This window comes from Bactrocera dorsalis, chromosome 3 (genome assembly GCF_023373825.1).
Source record: "Bactrocera dorsalis isolate Fly_Bdor chromosome 3, ASM2337382v1, whole genome shotgun sequence".
NCBI lineage: Eukaryota > Metazoa > Arthropoda > Insecta > Diptera > Tephritidae > Bactrocera > Bactrocera dorsalis.
Genome location: NC_064305.1, coordinates 46,003,062 through 46,024,269, shown reverse-complemented (window position 1 = coordinate 46,024,269; position 21,208 = coordinate 46,003,062). Strand labels below are relative to the sequence as shown.

Sequence of the window (21,208 nt, the reverse complement as noted above, 5' to 3'; positions counted from 1 at the left end):
TATTTTTTAGACAAAATCAATTTATTTTATTCAAAATAGTCTTCATCTGCTTCAATACAGCTTTTTGCACGGTCCAAAAGCATGTCGAACGAGTGTTTTAGCTCGTTGGCGAGTATGCCGGTGCAAGCCTTTTGAATGGCCTCTACGTCTGCATAAGTTCTTAGACCTAGTTTATGTTGATAACGCTTCAGTGTTCTCCGTTGTCCGATGAGATACTTTGGTTCGTCCAGAGGACCCGTATCATATTGCTTTGAACAAAAAAAAAAATTGACATCGAAATCATAGCTAACTTTGCTCATAATAATACACAAGACCTTTGTTTTTGGTTCAACTTTGCAAAAGCTAATTTTAAGAAGATTAATTACGGGCTTTCTAAAGTAACTTTCTAATATGTTCGCTGAATTCTTCAAATCCAATTACTCTCCAAAATGTCCAAAAAATGTTCCGCATCTGCACAAGTTATCTCCGATTTCTGTCATTAATGCACCTACCATTTCCGAAGCGACGTCTTATATCGTATCAGTTAAATATGTTAGAACAATCATACAATTATGGCCCAGATATGATTCTCTCAAGGTTTCTTAAGAAATGTGCCAAATATATATACCAACCCCTAACAAAATTATTTAATTCATCTCTTATGCAAGGCTTATTTCCTTCCTTGGTGTGATAGAAACGACATGCCATTGAACCTTAAAAATGTAAAACGATGTGTTTTTCACGTATGTAGATCTGTAGGCCCTACTTCATACGCAATACAAAACATTAGGTTGGAGCAAGTATACAGTTTTGTTGATCTGGTAGTAACTGTGGACCCCAAACTCAATTTTAATCTTCACGCATCTTCCACGGTTTTTAAAGCTAAAGGCGGTCTTAGTTTTGTTAAACGTTGGTCTAAAGAATTTAGAGATCCGCTTACCACAAAAATTCATTTTACATCTCTGGTGAGGCCTATATTAGAGTATGCATCTGTGGTTTGGAACCCTAGCTACCAAATCCATTCGGATAAGTTAGAGTCCGTTCAAAAATAATTTTTAATTTTTGCCTTAAATCATTTGCATTGGGATCCTAGTTTAAATCTTCCCCCTTACACTAACCGTTTAAAACTTATAAACCTCCCGACACTCGCTAGTCGTAGGGAGATGCTTGGTATAATATTTCTTGTAAAACTCATGAACGGGCCAGTCTGTAGCCCAGCTCTCTTATCTGATATTACACTTCGTTCACTTCATGGCAACGGGATTCTTCAGTAGTCAGAACTTGAAAGTTTACCTTTAAAGCCTAATGAACGTAACAAAATTTCAACGATTCAGGCAACAAATTGAATTTGTTTGCTTCAATAATTATTAAAACAATTATGTTGTGAAAACCAAAAAAAGAAAAAAGGATTTTTTCACATCATATACATCTTTCTTTAAACCTTAATCTGGCGAACCACTTCTATCCACCTACACCTATTTTAACCTCGAATTCGGCGAATGGTATTCTGCAACTTACCCGAGATATGCACTGGTTCATTTCAATATGAACGTTAACAAAAATCTAAATCCACGAATTGCTAGTAGCTGATGAGTCAATATATTGACGTTTTTAAACAATTACATAAAATATATGAATGTCTGACGATTGAAGAAGCCGCTGTCACGCGATATTGCAAAATTTTTTCAAAACATATTTGACTGGTTGCATAGTATGTATGATGGAGACTACATATTCAACACAAAAAATAAAGGTTCGAACTGTGAAGAAGTAGTTATCGAAATCTAAACGGGTTTTGAAATCGCTCACCAATAAATACTTCGTAGAACCAGATTCGAAACATTAAAACTGTCTCGACTTGTCGTGGTTACTTACCACAGAAAGATTAGAATTCATTAGATAATTCTACCGAAAGGTCTACGACAAATCCGTCATATCGATATACATGTTTTTTATCCAAAACTTTTTCGATTGATTATGACCATTTTAAATATCTGTAAAAATCTGAATTTCACGGTATTTTATCCTGGCAAACTAAATCAGTGACATCAAACTGCACATCTGGGTTAACGTTTACTAACATATAGTATCTATGTATGTATATCGCTGTAACTTTTTTTCGTTTAAGGACGAAATACAACAGCTTGATAGTAGGCAGCACAGCAGAATATGATATAATACCAAATTCCGAAAGGCTTAGTAAGAGATATAATGCTTTCATTTAGATAGAAGTATAACATAGCAGCATCGAACTTCTTCTTTTTTGAATGTGTCAGCAAAGAAGTTACGGCGCTTTACACGATTGAGAGGAATGCGAAATCCACCAGATATAGGAAAGTTGTAAAGGAGTGTCTAATGTTATTACTCATCCATTCGGACTGATAAGTCGGATAAGAACCGACTTTTTAGCTGTATGTGTTATTTTTAATATTATGATGGGTTCAATAAATTAAAATACTTGTGAGTGAAAATATGAAACTTTACGTACTTTCTTCATTAATAACAATTTTGAACTAACTACATTTGGTAAATTTAATATTGTGTACTCCAAGTGTAAACAATTAGTGATATGGTTATGCTGACATTTTCCTTTGTAGGTGATAAAGTCGTTTTGATATATTTCGTTTGTTAGGATTTAGATGTTTGAGTTTAATGTTTGTATATTTTTCTTGATTCTTATATTTTTCATTCAGAAGTGACATTGTGTGACAAGGGTCAGGGTGGGTCAAAAGCTTTGTGACATCACATTTCAAAATTTGTGATGTACAAACGTGAACAAAAAATATTAAGCATTTATAAACACAATCTTTGTTTTTAATACTTACGTTGTAACGAAGCTTTTAACTGCCCCTGCTTCTTACAAGTATAACCTGCTGAGGTATACTCGCCGTGTCCAGGGTTCGTTACAATAAATTTTTAAACATTGGGGCTCTTCTGCAAATCGTACTTTATTTTATTTTGTATTATAATTTTAATCAAAGTTACAAAATTGTCTCCCGCGTTATAGTTTCAGCTTTACAACATTTTAAAGATTTTCATTTGGATGCAATTTATATAGCTACAAATGTCCCAGGAAGGAGTGCATTTAACAGAGTTGAACGACGCATGGCACCTCTCAGTTGCGAACTTACTGGTGTACTATTAAATCATGATGATTTTAGGTCACATCTTGATTCAAGTAATCGAACTACTGACTTACGTAGATCTAGAAAAACGAAACTTCGAAAGTGCGGGCAATGTGTTGGCTGACATTTGGAGCAAGTTAGTCATTGGTAATTTTCCAGTCGTTGCTGAATGTGTTGCACCAACTGTTACTGGACTGGATATTGGACAGGCTATGATGTTGAAAAATAATGCTACTTGGTAAGCTAATCATGTACGTGAGTCACAATATTTTTTACAAATAGTTAAATGTGAAACTATTGCATGTTGCGGTGAAAGACGTCGTAGTCTTTGGAAATTATTAAAAGAAGGATACTTACCACCACTTGTGTTAATTAAACAGACATCAGAAGGTTATGGAGTCACAGGGAGTGATGACAATGGCGCTAAGTTTGCTCCATTATTGAATGAAAGAAAGTTGAGGAATGCACTGCGACCTTTGGTCTATTGTGCCCTTGTTTTGTTCCATTATTACTACAGATATTATTAAATCTCCAAGCATCATCCCATCTGAAACAAGTTCCATATGATAGTCATTGCCCTAGTGTCGAGTCATACTTATTTAAAAGATCGTGTGGCATATGTGGCCTATATTTTTTTCATATTAAGCCACCAATCAACACAAACAATCACATAAAAAACAAGAGCTTTTACCTATCGCGAAAATTCGTCCTCAAAGAATTGCGGCTGGACGTGCCCGAGAGATTCTCTGTTTAATGAATGATGACGATGCTTTATGGATGGAAGAAGACGATTTTGAGACGAAAGATGTTCCTGACATCCAAAATCAGAACGAAAACGAAGTGCCTGATTTACCAGTAGTAAATGATATAAAGGAGTGGGTCAAAAGTCCGTGGACACAAGATGATTAAGTTTTGTATTTTTAATTAGCATATTTAAGTATCTATTATTTCTTGACTAGTCATTCGTTCTGTCTGTACTTTAATATTTAACTAAATGTTGATTTTATTAAAGATTATTCAATAAATATAAGAATAAATAGAATAACATTTTTTTTTGATAAATCCATAAAATTAGAAAATGTGGGGGGGTGGGGCTAGTTCAAAATGTGACAAGGAGGGGGGAGGGGTTAAAAAGTCCTTAAATTCGTATGACGTAATTTATGGATGGCCCCTTATCCGTGGTCAGCTATATCATTCATAGCTATTTGTGTTTGTCCGAGGTAAACTTCTAAACTACTGAACTGAGTTCAATAAAATTTACCCCACTTTCTCCAGTTTAATTCAACTTCAAAGATAAAATACATAGCTACGATATTATCTCAATTATGTAAAAAGTAAAAAAAAAAGTCAAGTGCATGTTTTCAAATGTAAAGATAGAAATATAATATTGTGTAATGTGCCAAGAAAAATTCAAACTTCAACCACCACTTGATTGCAAGATTTAAGTGAAAATGATTAACTTTTCGATGGTGCTGGTAAGCATCCATTTTGACCAATCACCAGACACCTACAGTTTAAAATAGATTTAACTTTCGTCATGTTCATAAATAAGTCTCAAAATTAAAAATAGCATTTTTGGATTCAGATTTTCAAAATTGAATATTTTTTCCATTCACAAATACCTCATCCATTTAGTTATATCATATTCAAAATTAAATTAAATTAATTAACTTATTAAAAAACAAACCGTAATAACTTTTTGTTTAATCAATGCAAATCAAATAAATGTAATATTAAAATATAATATTTAGTGTATAACAAATTTTGTTTTAATTTATATAATTAGTTTTAACGGGGATGCTCTAAATATTCGGTTTAGCGTTCCGTTGAAGTCTAATTGCAGGCATTGTCCACCAGAGGTGCGGCTGTGGGCAAGCATCGGTCTTAAAACACACGGTTCGCTATATAAATGTGTACAAAACTTTATAATACTCGTTTAACGAGGTTGAGCCCTGGGGTCGGGGTCCGTTACGTAGAAACTACTCCCAATGCAAAACAAATAGCAGCCTCCAATGAAAAACCCCACATAACTACTAAAGCAAACGTAATAAGAGCTATGATTTAAGGTCATGCACCTAGAATGTCCGGCTGCTAAAGTGGGAAGATGCCGATGCCAGCTTGTTGATGTTCTCGTAAAATTAAAGGCCGACATCACCGCCGTCCAAAAATGCGATAGACGCGACAAGGAGTACGGACATTACATTTTTGACATTTACTGCAGTGGTCATATAAAGAAGCGCAATTTCGTTGTGGCATTTGTATTGAGAAAAAGACTCAGTCGTCGGAGCCTGGAATTCACTCAGGTGGGTGATCGCCTAGCCTCAATCGGCATCAGATCTTTATGACATCTGCCCCCCCCCACGATGTAAAAATTGTGCATGGCGATTTAAACGCCAATATGGGCAAAGAAGGCATCTTTGGTACAACAGTTAGATAATTTAGACTACATGGCGAAATCTCTCCGGATTGGTTGAGGCTGACCGAAATGGCAGGGGACGGAAATATGGTTGTCTGTAGTTCTAGTTTCCATTAGTGATGAGCGATATTTCACTACCGGTGATTTTTTCACTGTGATTGAAAAATCGCAAATCGCAATTGCGATCACTTTTTATAAATAGCAGTTCGCTTCTATAAACTGCGATTGCGATCGCAGTTCGAAACTGTGATCGCAGTTCGAACCTGTGAATTGCGATCGCAGTTCGATACTGTGATCGCAGTTCGAACCTGTGAATTACGATCACAATAGCAAATAGCAGAAAAGTAACAACTTTCTTCAGGGTATTGTATATATCGTATATGCTATTTTTCGTCATAGCGGTTTGAAGTTTTGAGTGTAACGTTCTTATAATTTTTAATAATGGCAAGAAATGTATCAAGGAAATGAAGTGAAGTGTGATGTTTGATGTGGTAAATGAAATATAATCAAAATGGAATATTTTAATTTGTTTTAATAAAATTTTTGTGTTTCTTGTTGTGATGAAAACAAGAATTGTAACTAATTAATATCAGAAAAAATTATGGAATAAAAAAATTACGGGTTTTTAATATATTTCCAAAGATTAGGAAACTCGCGTTAATTATTTGGTCTTGAAAATATTAAAAGCGGGTATTCTAAACAAACAAATTATCAACCACATTAATGGTAATTCCTTCTAAGAAATGTGTGAAACCATCATACCAATATTCAAATGCACTATGCAATACGCTCTAAGTGTCAGGTAGCCGAACTGCTCCAACATTTGCGAAAATGTTGTGAAAAGAAAGGCGGAAATACTTGATTCGAGTTACAGGATCCAAAAGAGAATTTGCCGCCAATAACGACAAAATGTTTCCGTCGTTCCCACGACAGTCGGGTCTACGTAAGTGGAACAGACCCGGACTTTAATTCGGCCAAACAGTGTCAAATTGGCAGAATCTGCCGCTACAACAACAACAACAACAATGAACGTCGACTTAGTTGCGATCGCAATAGCAATATAAAATCACAGTGATTTAAAAATAGCAATCACTGAAATCACAGATATCGAAAAATCACAATATCGCTCGTCTCTAGTTTCCATCACAAGAAAATTCATCAAGTTACTTGGTTGTCTCCGGATCGAAAAGTTCGTAAAAGCATTGATCATGTTGCAATGGATGGACGCCATGTCTCCAGTGCCCTGACGACGTCGAGAAGCATAGTGCCGACGTAAATGGCTTTCTACTCGCACTCCTGTACACTTGTACTCCTGCCTCTGAGAGCAGTCATAAACAACTGAGTATAAGGGAACTGTGGGGCGGCATTTAAGCTCTTTATCGAAAGAATACCTGTTACGATGAGGACTGAGGATTTTGAAAAGTAGCAGTTCATTAGGAAGGGGATCAGACGCATACCACGTGATATACATAAATATTTCGTCAAATTTTTTTTATTATTATATTTAATTATTTTCTCATAAACTACTGGAGATAAATCGATGAAATTTTGTGAAGTCAAAGAAAAATGTGCTCCATTATATGTAGATATTTTTTCACGATCCATTTGTTTAAATAATAATATTTTACATAATTTTTTGTTAAGCAATTGAAATTTTGTATGTGTTCTTCACGCTAAAAAAACTGAAAAGCATGTGACAGCGAAAAGTGGAGTTTCTTGATATTAATTTGTTTTCAAATTTTCGTTGACGCTCCGCAATTACTGTAGAACCCTTTGAATATTTATACCGACATTAAAATTTAGACTTTAATCGTAAATAATAATTTCACTGTATTGAATAGTTTTTTTATAAAAGCATTTAAAGTATACCATAGCTATAGCAACGCTATATGAGTTATGCATATGTATTTACCTCTCACTAAGCGAAAGTATTGACATACAGACAGAAAAGATTATGAACTGTAAAGTCATTGTTTTCTTTTTTCCATGTCGTTTGATTACAGCTATTGTCAAAAATATACCGGGAAATTCAGAAAATGTGATCCACATTAAATCCATAAAATCCTTTGTATCAAAAGAGCTACAATTCTGATTGGGCGTCACTTTATCTTTATCACTAAGAAAGACTTCTGCAGATATTAGTACTAATCCGTAATAGCAAAAAGCACAAGACATCCATAGAAACCAGAGAATTAATGTTATTTTTCTTAACTCGGGTTTAAACAATGTTTTCAGTTGATGTGGTGGATTGGCTTCATAATCACTTGTTAACCTTCCAATAAGCATTTGACGATTATTATCCTTGGCGATCTATAAGTAAAAAAAGCGTTAATATAAAAATATAATTTAAAAATATAATATGAAGTCAATTAAAATTTTACGAAATTTACATATCTTATATAATACATATGTATAATAATAAAACGGCTTTTTTAATAAAAGATATGCAAGATATATATACATACATATATTGTCGTAAGTTATTTTACAAGCATCTTTATTTACTACTTTTTTGAATAGGTGATATCGCCCTTACTGTGGCCAAATGTGAGACCTGTATCCTAACTCGAAAGGTTCAAAATATTGATTTCTTCGCTCACTTCGCCATATTTTTGCGCAAAACAAAATTATATTATACCATATATCTTTCAAATCGCTAACAAAGCATCTACGATGAAATAAGAGTTTCTTCCAAATCATTTAGTACAAAAAAATTAAAGATTTATGTCAATTTTACATTCAAAGGAGCTTTTATGATTATGAGCTAGTTTGAAAACGTTTGAAGAAGCTGCTCATTTGTCAAAACCGTCGATATCAGACCACGATCCGAATTGAGTGTTTATATGGAGAACTTTTTCAATTGACCAGATATCTTCAAGGAATTTAGCATCACTATAGCATTTAGCTGTCATTCAAACTGGCCCATATATATTAAGACCTTGTATAGAAACTGTTTCATATATGAAGGGTATTCTCCTTCTGCACGAAAACTCGTAACGTCGACTCATCAGATGTTGTCATCTTCCATACCTCTGCATCATATAGAAAGAAGAAAATAGTGAGTGAATTATAGAGTTTGATCTTCATCTGGCCTTACCAACGGAGTGGAGGTCTTCCTCTTCTTATACTTCCATCGGCGAGCACTGAATCGAAAACCTTCAAAGCTGGAATACTCTCTTCTCAACAGCGCAGCTGCTGTCTTTTGATTCATAGAACTATGTCAAAGGCGCTATGTATCTCGTACCGCTCACCGTTCCATTGATTGCGGTATTCACGGTTGCCAATGCGTAAAGGATCATAAATCTTCCGCAAAATCTTCCTCTAGAACAGTCGTAAGGCCGACCATCAGTTGATGTCATTGTCCTTGTCTCCGCACCTTATAGAAGGACGGGAATAATAATAAGCTAAGTCGGGAATGCCATGACTGTTTGTTTGATGATATGAGATATTTCGTCATCTCTTCGTTCCAACCAGACCCATACGCTTCGCTTTCTTATCCAATCTGGAGAAAGCGCGAATATTGAAGCCAATGATATCAAAATCATCGGCGTACTCCAGCAGCTGTAAACCCTTAGAGAAGACTGTATTTAAGTCTGCAGCTTATATTATTTTCTCCAGCAATATATTGAAGAAGTCACACGATAGAAAGTAAGTTTGTCTGAAAGCTCATTTGTTATCGAACGGCTCGGATAGGTCCATTCTGATCCTCACGGAGCTTTTGGTGTTTTTCAACGTCAGCTTACACAGCAGTATTTGCATTGCAGGGATAACAAGATCAGATATAGCGTCATGCAGGCAGTTCATTTTTCTTACCCCATTCACCGGCAAAGATTTTAGTATCCGGCTTTTTATAGATTATGAAGAGCGCAAGAGGATGGAGTCATGTGTAGAGGAGGATGGAGTCATGTGCAGAAGTTCACGCAAGTGAGGAAAGTTCTCTGATCGCCATTCACTTGGGAGTGGCCAGAAACGATTCTTTTACATATGACTTAAGCAGCTCACGACTTCCGGTCTTTGACCAAGTATCCTCTGGGTAGCCTAAGAACATCCGTTTGTAGGCGAGCTAAAGTGAGAAGGCGAAACATCCCCTGCATAGGGTTGTGCGCTGGGTTTGGGACCCGCCACGTAAAAAAACACCCTCAATGAAAAACAACAAACAGCTTCGGATGAGAGACCCCCCTTTTGATAACGACCATGGCAAACGAAATAAGGACTGTTGGGTCAACTAACGTTACACCCTATTAGTTATTAAGTTATTTTAAGTTTAGTTACTCATATATTCGTATAAGAGCACAGACTCAATTGTACTAACAAAATAAGGTATTAAAAATTGTACGTGCTTAATGCTCTCACATAACTCATTTGTATATACACACGTATGCATGTCTACATATGTTCCCAACAACATAACAGCGAGAGTTTTTGTCACTCCTTTTGTGTGACTCCTTCGCATGTGCAAGCATATGGACATCCATCGAAAATATTAGCATAAGCCTAATCATTGTACCTAATTACATTTTACTTACATTAAATATCAGTCTATTGCTGACCACCAAGGCGACAAGTTTTATATTTTCTACTTCTTCTGTCAATTTAATTACATAGCCCAAATTCTCATTTAAATCATTGTTGTTTCGTTGAACTAACGCGGTTGGGAAAAACTCTTCCTGATCCTACATTTTTTGGCGCCCAACGTGGGGCTAGTGTTTTAAGTTGATTTTGAAATTGCGATTAAATTAAATAAAAAGTGTAATTTAATTTAGTAAGAAAATTTGTACCCGGCTAACAAACATAAGTCTATCGTGATTCGTGCTCTTGGTGGTCATCATAAGGCTCGCGCATAATAATCAACTCCATCATTATCGCTGGAGGATCGCATTGCGGACAACTTATTTGGACATTTCCTCGCAATAAATTGCAGAGGCTTGGTCAGGTCATTGTAGTCCATATGAAATACAGTAATACCTTACTGTTAGACCTAAACCAGTTATACACCGCTGTTCTGCACTGCTCAGAATTGAACGCCGTCGCTTCTGCCAATTCTGCCATCGTTGCTGTTCGCTGCCACTGCGAACGTCTGTCGTCTCTGCTACTCTCGCTCTGCTCTGCAAATACTTGATTCGCTGTCGCTACTACTGCTCGCTGCTACTGCTCGCTGCTATTGTTCGCTGCTTAGCTATCAATATCGCTGATACGCTAATACGTCGCTTGTATGTGATCACGCATCACATTGCATCGCTGCCGCTGCACTTGCAATTCTTTCGTCGCTCTTATTTGGTCACACCATCGCTATCGCTTACTGACATTTACTGCAGTTTCCAACATATTCGTTTATACCCAACGAACCATTTGAGCGGAATTCTGGATTCAAGGCATCTAATCGCAAGTATAAAACTATATATATTATACTCATTCGTCGTTATATCGCAAACTTTATATCGTTTTCTAACAACCGTACAATTTATATTTGGAATTTTTTCGTAAATTGTTGAACATTTTAAACATGTCATTGGAAGAGCTCAAACAACAACGGGCTAATATTAAGAAAAATATTTCTCGCATAAAAAACATTGTCGAGGCCAGTCTACGACCAGGTGCTAAAATACTTTCAGCAGCCGAATACAAATGCCGACTTGGTATTCTGGAATCTTATTTCAAAAATGTGTTGTCTACACAGACGGAAATCGAAAGGATAGATCATGAGGATTGCGGTCGCATGGATCTTGAGGAGCTGTATATAACCACAAAGATAATTATTCAGTCTCAAGTTACCGAGGATTCCAACACCACACTCTCAGACACCACTTGCGTAATGCAGGCAGGATCGAAGCTGCCTAAACTCAAACTCCCTACATTCAACGGCAAGTACTCTGAATATCAAAACTTCATAACTTCCTTTCAGCAAATTATTGATCGAGAATATAGCTTATCTAACATAGAGAAATTTAATCATCTACGCAACTGTCTCAATGGACCGGCATTAGAAACTATTGACGCCTTTCAAGTTTCTAATGAAAATTATTTGAAGGCATTGGAGAGACTCAAAACTCGATATGACAATCCAACTCTCATATTTTTAGAAAACATTTCCTCTTTGTTTGAGCTTTCGTCTATTTCTAAGCCTAATGGCGGTCAGTTGAGAAGTTTAATTGATAAGGCATCTGCAATTTACGGCTCGTTATTGTCATTGGGAACTGAAAGCCAAATTTCACAAGCTATGCTTATTTATTTAGTTTTACAGAAGGCAGATGAAGAAACCAATCGCAAATGGAAGGAGTCTCTGGACTTTAAAACTTTGCCGAGCTGGGAAAATTGCACCCACATTTTGGAGAGACATTGCCAGTACCTCGACTCAATTGATAACGCTCACACCGTTGGATATGTACACCAAAGCGCTACCAACACGCATAAAGCAAAACCTTTACGTAAAGGCTATTCGTTTTCCTGTTCCAGCTCATGTTGTTCGGTGTGTTCCAGCAACAATCATAAAATACACAACTGCGACCGTTTTAAGGCACTTAGTGTGTCGCAACGCTTCGACCATGCAAAGAAGATGTCTCTATGTATTAACTGCCTATCAAGGGGACATCTGTTATCGAACTGCGCATCAACTCATAAGTGTAAGATTTGTTATCGTCAACACCATACCTTGTTACATCGTAGGAATACACCAGATTCGTCAAATTCTACTTCGACATCCGCTGTTCATACACACATGAACAATTCATCATCATTTGACAACATCATCCTCGCCACAGCAGAGGTTCTAGTTCGCGACGTTACCGGAAACTATCATCTTGGTCGTGCTTTACTGGATTCTTGCTCACAAGTTAACTTCATAACTGAAGAATTTTCACAAAACCTGATGCTTCCACGTAGCAAACACAACATAGAGATTGAAAGTATTGGTAAGTCCTCTACCAATATAAAGTATAAAACTTCTACAAATATTAAGTCGCAAGCAACAAGCTTGGAGTTACCTCTCGATTTTTGCATTACGTCGTACATCGCCTATCATCCAGAACCGGAGATAGATACATCTACTTGGCATATTCCTCCAAACATTGTACTTGCTGATCATCAATTTAATAAATCGAGGAAAATTGATTTACTTTTGGGGACAGAGAGCTTCTTTAGTTTACTTTCTGTAGGACAAATTAAACTTGGTGATAATCTTCCGATTTTACAGAAAACGCTATTAGGCTGGGTCGTTTCGGGACGCTATCGAGCAAACACTAACGCGCTTAATGCCAAGTGCTTGTTTTCATGTGAGGAGTCTATCGATTTAAAGTTGGAAAAATTGTGGCAAATTGAAGAAATTACAACAAAGCCGAATGTGTGGACACTTGAACAGCACAGCTGCGAAAAGTTATATAATGACACTGTATCTCGAAGTCCCAACGGCAGGATCATGGTGAACATACCGTTCAAAGATGACCCGTCTTGCTTGGGTGAATCTTATAATACAGCTTTGCGACGATTTAATGCGCTAGAACGCCGATTGCAACATTCCCCTATGCTCAAGAAAGAATACGTAGCCTTCATGGATGAATATGAAAGTCTAGGCCACATGGAAGCACTGCCCAATCCAAAATTGGAGGAACCTCACTACTATATCCCTCATCACTGCGTTTTGAAACCAAATAGCACTACAACGAAATTGAGAGTTGTATTTGATGCATCTTGTCGAACAACTACGCAAAAATCGATTAATGACATTCAAATGGTTGGACCCACAATTCAAAGCGAACTTGTAATAACCTTGCTTCGTTTTCGTTTACATCGCTTCGCACTTACTGCAGACATCGTTAAAATGTATAGGCAGATACTAATCAATGAGGAACATCGGAGGTTTCAGTACATTTTGTGGAGGAGTTCACCTAATAAGAATATTCAGACATTTCAGCTCAAAACTGTCACCTACGGAATGGGAGCCGCACCCTATCTTGCTGTGCGTAGTCTACACTACCTCGCGGATCAGTACGTGTCGAAATTTGTCGTTGGATCAGATGTCGTCAAATCATCATTCTACGTCGACGATCTACTGTGTGGTGCTGACTCACTTGCGGAGCTATCAAGGATAAAACATAAGGTAACAGAATTGCTAAAATTAGGTGGATTTCAGCTGTCAAAATGGCATTCCAACCACCAATGTTTCAGAGTCGAACACACTGACAAGGATTTAAATCTTGATACTTCTGTCACCAGCGCTCTTGGCCTTAAATGGGATCAAATTAAAGATCATTTTATGTTTTCATTCCTACCAAAGCAGCCAGTAAATGGAACCATCACTAAAAGGACAATACTCTCCATCGCCTCATCGCTTTTTGACCCGCTAGGACTGCTAGCACCAGTAATCGTTACCGCTAAAATTCTACTTCAGGAGCTGTGGTTGCTGAAAATAGAATGGGATGAATCGGTCCCACAAAACATCGCATCGGCATGGCAAACATTTGTCAACAATCTCTCGGATTTACCTTCTGTTAGAATTCCAAGATATTGTTTATCTGCTAACACGAAATCTTTACAAATACATGGATTCTGTGATTCTTCGATACGTGCTTACGGCTGCGGAATATATACACGCATAGTTGACAATTTTGGTAATATTAGCGTTCGTCTATTTACGGCAAAATCACGAGTGGCACCAACTAAACGACAGTCACTCCCAAAATTGGAACTCTGCGGTGCACAATTACTTGCTCGACTTTTTGCAAAAATTAAGTCTACATTTTCTAATTACAATTTTGATACGTTTCTTTGGACAGATTCGCAAATAGTTCTTCATTGGCTTCAAATGCATTCGAGTACACTTTCAACCTTTGTTGGGAATAGAGTATCGGAGATTCAGGATTTGACTGTGGATGCTTATTGGAAACATGTGCCAACGAAAAGCAATCCAGCAGACATTGTTTCCAGAGGAAGCACACCATTAGAACTCACAACTTCGATTTGGTTTAATGGACCTGAGTTTCTATACGAAGACGAAAGAAAATGGCCTAATGGAAAAAGTAACGATATTGACATGGAAGTTGTTAATGCAGAAATGCGTAAATCAGTATTTAACATAATTATAAATAATAATTATCTTCTTGAAGCGCTTGACAGGTACAGTACTCATACTCGTGAAGTGCGGATTGTCTCATGGATGCTACGTTTTTACACTAGACTTAAAAAAGATAACACGAAAGTGGTGGATGGACCACTTACTCCTGATGAACTATATCGCGCTTTGCTATGCATTGTTTGGAACGTTCAACAACAGTATTACGCTGCAGACATTCGATTGTTGCAGCGAAATAAAATGACAAATGGCATACTACGAAATTTGAATCCGTTCTTGGAAACAACTCAAGGATTTGAACTACTAAAGGTTGGAGGGAGACTTGAACTGGCCAATCTTCCGGAAAGCCAGAAACATCCTATTCTACTACCAAGTAAATGTGGATTTGTTACGCGATATGTTCGATATCTACATATTAAAAACTACCATGCCGGACCTAAAGCGCTGGTGGCTTTAATTCGTTTACAATTCTGGATCGTTAATGCTCGTGATCTCACTAGACGTATTGTGCGATCATGTATTCATTGTGTGCGTTACAAACCGAAATTGCTTCAACATATGATGGGTAATCTTCCTGTTGAGCGGTTAACACCAACACGCCCATTCTCTCGTTGCGGCGTCGATTTTTGTGGACCTGTCAACATCTATCTTCGGATCAGGGGCAAGGTACCCTATAAAGCTTATGTTGCCATATTTGTTTGCTTCGCGACAAAAGCTGTCCACATCGAAGTCGTTTCTGACTTGTCTACAGATGCATTTTTGGCATCACTCAAACGAATGATTGGAAGAAGAGGTCTTCCATCAGATATTTATTCTGATAATGCAACCAATTTCGTCGGAGCTTGCAGCAAACTTTCAGAGCTGAAAGCCTTTCTTTTCAAGAAGGAAACCAAAGATGTCATCACAAATTATTGCGCTAATCAATTTATCAATTTTCATTTTATCCCTCCTAGGGCACCTCATTTTGGTGGCATTTGGGAGGCCGCAGTTAAATCAGCCAAAGGGCATTTGAATCGTAGCGTTATGAATACCAAGTTAACATACGAGGAACTCACTACAGCCTTGGTAGAAATAGAAGCAGTTCTAAATTCTCGGCCTCTATCACCACTTTCGTCTGACCCCAGCGACTACGAAGCTTTGACTCCAGGTCACTTCTTAACTGGTAGCGCGTTAAAGAGTCTTCCGGAGCGAGCAGTAGCTGACGACGTCAATCAAGTCAACAGATGGAATCAAATAACTGCCGTCAAACAAATATTTTGGAAACGTTGGTCACACGACTATATAAGCGATCTGCAAGCGAGATCAAAGTGGAACACTGACCATGGAAATGTTGGTAAGAACACAATGGTTCTTATCCATGAGGACAATGTACCACCGCAACGATGGCTAATTGGTCGTGTCATTGATGCTATCCCAGGAAAGGATGCACGAGTCAGAGTGGTTGATGTGCGAACTTCAAAGGGTATAATTCGTCGCCCAATCCACAAAATTGCAGTTTTACCTATTTGAAAGTTCTTTCAACGGGGCCGGGATGTTGGGTCAACTAACGTTACACCCTATTAGTTATTAAGTTATTTTAAGTTTAGTTACTCATATATTCGTATAAGAGCACAGACTCAATTGTACTAACAAAATAAGGTATTAAAAATTGTACGTGCATAATGCTCTCACATAACTCATTTGTATATACACACGTATGCATGTCTACATATGTTCGCAACAACATAACAGCGAGAGTTTTTGTCACTCCTTTTGTGTGACTCCTTCGCATGTGCAAGCATATGGACATCCATCGAAAATATTAGCATAAGCCTAATCATTGTACCTAATTACATTTTACTTACATTAAATAATATCAGTCTATTGCTGACCACCAAGGCGACAAGTTTTATATTTTCTACTTCTTCTGTCAATTTAATTACATAGCCCAAATTCTCATTTAAATCATTGTTGTTTCGTTGAACTAACGCGGTTGGGAAAAACTCTTCCTGATCCTACAAGGACTATGATTTGATGGCATGCACCTGGAATGTCCGGTCCCTTAATTGGGAAGGTGCCACTGCCCAGCTGGTAGATGTCCTCGTAAAGATAAAGGCTGACATCACCGCCGTCCAAGAAATGCGATGGACGGGACAAGGACAGAAACGCGTAGGTCCTTGTGACATTTACCACAGTGGCCATATAAAGGAGCGCAAATTTGGTGTTGGATTCTTGGTGAGAGGGACTCCGTCGCCGAGTACTATCATTCACTCCGGAGAATGAACGTCTAGCCACAATCCGCATCAAAGCGAGGTTCTTCAACATATCGCTGATTTGCGCCCACGCCCCGACGGAAGAGAAGGACGATATGACCAAAGATGCTTTTTATGAGTGCTTGGAGCGCACTTATGAGAGATGCCCCCGCCACGATGTCAAAATCGTGCTTGGTGACTTCAACGCCAGGGTGGGCAAAGAAGGTATCTTTGGCACTACGGTCGGTAAATTCAGCCTCCACGAGGAAACATCCCCAAATGGGTTGAGGCTGATCGACTTTGCCGGTGCCCGAAATATGGTTATCTGTAGTACTAGATTCCAGCATAAGAAGATACATCAAGCTACCTGACTGTCTCCGGATCGAAAAACCACCAACCAGATCGATCATGTTTTGATAGACGGAAGACACGTCTCCAGTGTTTTAGATGTGCGTGCGCTCCGAGGTCCTAACATCGACTCGGACCACTATCTTGTTGCAGCTAAGATTCGCACCCGCCTCTGTGCAGCAAAAAACGCACGCCAACAAACACAAGGAAGGCTCGACGTCGAGAAGCTGCAATCACAACAGACAGCCGAAAGATTTTCTACTCGGCTTGCACTCCTGCTCTCTGAGAGCACTCGTCAACAACTCGGTATAAGGGAACTGTGGGACGGCAGCGAAACCATTGGTTTTCGGAAAGTGCAAAAGAACAGCTGGTACGACGAGGAGTGCCGTGTCGCAGCGGAGAGAAAACAGGCTGCCTACCTCGCAACGTTACGATCGACCACAACACGTGCGGGATGGGATAGATACCGAGAGTTGAAGAGGGAAGCGAGACGCATTTGCAGACAGAAGAAGAAAGAGGCCGAAATGCGTGAGTATGAGCAGCTTGATAAGCTGGCCGACAGGGGTAATGCTCGAAAATTCTACGAAAAAATGCGGCGGCTTACAGAAGGTTTCAAGACCGGAGCATACTCCTGTAGAACCCCCAAAGGTGATCTAGCCACCGATGCCCAGAGCATACTTAGATTATGGAGGGAACACTTCTCCAGCCTGCTGAATGGCAGTGAACACATAACACCAGGAGAAGGCGGACCCGATTCCCCAATCGATGACGATGGAGCAGACGTTCCATTACCCGGCCATGAAGAAGTTCGAATAGCAGTTGCTCGCCTGAAGAACAACAAAGCGGCAGGGGCCGACGGATTGCCGGCCGAGCTATTCAAACACGGCGGCGAAGAACTGAAAAGGAGCATGCATCAGCTTCTTTGCAAAATATGGTCGGATGAAAGCATGCCCAACGATTGGAATTTAAGTGTGCTATGCCCAATCCATAAAAAAGGAGACCCCACAATCTACGCCAACTACCGTGGGATAAGCCTCCTCAACATCGCGTACAAGGTTCTATCGAGCGTATTGTGTGAAATATTAAAGCCCACCGTCAACAAACTGATTGGACCTTATCAGTGTGGCTTCATACCTGGTAAATCAACAACCGACCAGATATTCACCATGCGCCAAATCTTGGAAAAGACCCGTGGAAGGAGAATCGACACTCACCACCTATTCGTCGATTTCAAAGCTGCTTTCGACAGCACGAAAAGGAGGTATCCCCGCAAAACTAATACGGCTGTGTAAACTGACGTTGAGCAACACGAAAAGCTCCGTCAGGATCGGGAAGGACCTCTTCGAGCCGTTCGATACCAAACGAGGTTTCAGACAAGGCGACTCCCTAACGTGCGACTTTTTCAATCTGCTGCTGGAGAAAATAGTTCGAGCTGCAGAACTCAACAGCGTATGCCGATGATATTGATATCATCGGTCTCAACATCCGCGCCGTTAGTTCTGCTTTCTCCAGACCGGACAGGGAAGCAAAAGAAATGGGTCTGGCAGTGAACGAGGGCAAGACGAAATATCTCCTATCATCAAACAAACAGTCGTCGCACTCGCGACTTGGCACACACGTCACTGTTGACAGTCATAACTTTGAAGTTGTAGATAATTTCTTCTATCTTGGAACCAGCGTAAACACCACCAACAATGTCAGCCTGGAAATCCAACGCAGGATTACTCTTGCCAACAGGTGCTACTTCGAGTAGTAGTAATTGAGTAGGCAATTGAAAAGTAAAGTCTTCTCTCGACGAACAAAAACCAAACTCTATAAGTCGCTCATAATTCCCGTACTGCTATATGGTGCAGAGGCTTGGACGATGACAACAACCGATGAGTCGACGTTGCGAGTTTTCGAGAGAAAAGTCCTGCGAAAGATTTATGGTCCTTTGCGCGTTGGCCACAGCACGAATATCTCATTCAATGGAACGATGAGCTGTACGAGATATACGACGACATTGACATAGTTCAGCGAATTAAAAGACAGAGGCTACGCTGGCTAGGTCATGCTGTCTGAAAAGTATTCGACGCAGTACCCGCCGCGTGAAGCAGAGGAAGAGGAAGACCTCCACTCCGATGGAAGGACCAAGTGGAGAAGGACCTGGCCTCGCTTGGAATATCCAATTGGCGCCACGTAGCGAAGAGAAGAAACGACTGGCGCGCTGTTGTTGGCTCGGCTATAATCGCGTAAGCGGTGTCCACGCCAGTAAAGAAGAAGAAGAGCACACTTAGACTTCAGTCGTCGGCATACTTTCGTCCGACTATATCCTGCAAAGAAGCTAATGTATTTCAGTACCTCGGCCAATATTTTCGAACTTCATCATCATAGTCAGGCAATGGAACATCTATTCCTTCGTCATCGATTTGTGAATCGGATTCGCCACCACTTATGTTACTCTTTCGCTGTAGAAGTGTTCTCTTCTTAACTGAATGCTCTGAACATCTGCCTCTAGGTCACCACTTTGGGACCTACAAGACTATGCTCCGGAAATCGGCGCATAGTTCCGTTTATTTTTCGAGCATTACCTCCGTCGGTCAGCTTCCCCAGCCCTTCGTAATCACGCATTTCTACCGCTTCCTTTTTTTATGCAAATGCGTCTCGGTTCCTTCTTCAACTATCGGTATCTATCCCGCACGTCTTGTGGTCGATTGTAACGTTGCGAGGTAGGCATTCTGTTTTCTCTCCACTGCAACACGGCACTTGTCATTGTTCCAGCTGTTCTTTTTTGTTTTTCCGAAAACCAATGGATTCGTTTGCAGCTATATGTAAGGAGACGTCGCACAGTATCAATTTACTGATAAGTGCTCTCAGGAAGTGCGCTCGATTCGAGGATCTAACATCCACTCGGACCAGTATTTTGTTGTAATGAAGATACAGATTGCAAGTCGAATAGAAAACCGTTTACCTGCTCGTTGTGAAAGTAGCTTGTCGACGTTGTACCTTCCCAGTTTTTGTTTGGTAAAGCCATACAAACTTGCTAAATGCGTCAACTACAACAAACAAATGATTGTATTTTTTATGTGGCGTTTCCATTCGGCCTAAGTGGTCCAAATGATATGTCATTAAGGGTTTGTCATCTTTATCTATGGGAGAAAGTAAACCTTCTCTTTTCCCCGATTTCGATTCCCTTATAATGCATTCGATACAACTTTTTATAACTTTCGCAACTTTAGGTCCTATCTGTGAGATATAGAATGATTTTTCAACATAATCCTGTGTCTTTTTTGTTGACCAATACCCTTGACTATGCGCAGTTTGAATAATTTCTTCTTCCATTGCTTGCGGAACTACTACTAACTCTTTATTAGGATCTTTGTGTACTATACCATTTTTTATGTAAAAGTCTTCATAAGGATTGTTGTCTAAAATTGTTGATATTGCCCTTAACCAGTCACCACTTTGTTGGGCTTCTTTTAAACGAAATCTTAAAGAATCTTCAAGCAGCATTGCCGTCATTCGGCTTAGAGCATCAACATGTTTCATTTTCGTCGCCGGCCTATGCTCGATTTTATAGTCGAAATCTTGGAGATACATAGCCCATCTACTAACTCTGAGTGGTACATCTTTCTTCTTCATTGTTAATGCGAACGCATTGCAATCACTTACAATTTTAAACTTTTTGTCGATTACGTAAATCCGCCACTTTTTTAATGCTTCTATTATCGCGAGAACTTCCAACTCATATGAGTGATACTTTTCCTCTTCGGGTCTAGTTTTACGACTCATAAATTGTATGGGGTGGAATTATTGGTCATCTGGATCTTTCTAAAGTAAAACACCTCCGTATCCATGCTTACTGGCGTCAGTATGGATCTCCGTTTCAGCCTTCGGATTATATAATTTCAAAATCGGTGCTTTGGTCAGTGCTGACTTTAGTTGTTGGAATGCCAGCTGTTGGTCTTGATCGAATCGAAATGCTTCGTCTTTTATAAGTAGATTGCTTAATGGTCTTGCGATTACAGCGTAACCTTCTATAAACCGTCTAAAGTACGACATGAGG

At 39.1% G+C, this 21,208-nt stretch overlaps 2 protein-coding genes across 17 annotated transcripts in view; both read right to left on the bottom strand.

Moving 5' to 3' along the window:
- The window catches only part of LOC115066185 (synaptic vesicle 2-related protein), a 795,221-nt gene that overhangs the window by 58,393 nt on the left and 715,620 nt on the right, over positions 1-21,208 (bottom strand). For 13 of the 16 annotated variants that reach the window (XM_049451314.1, XM_049451324.1, XM_049451316.1 and 10 more), the window contains one exon: positions 7,433-7,830. In XM_049451314.1, coding sequence (XP_049307271.1) covers positions 7,433-7,830 — 398 coding nt within the window. Of the gene's footprint in view, positions 1-2,909; positions 3,315-3,461; positions 3,652-3,680; positions 3,949-7,432; positions 7,831-21,208 lie in introns of those variants that run through there. The other 3 variants (XR_007422133.1, XR_007422134.1, XM_049451322.1) reach the window with 3 other exon arrangements.
- Positions 1-21,208, bottom strand: part of LOC125777152 (uncharacterized) — a 138,867-nt gene that overhangs the window by 21,609 nt on the left and 96,050 nt on the right. The gene's annotated exons all lie outside the window — the stretch shown is intronic.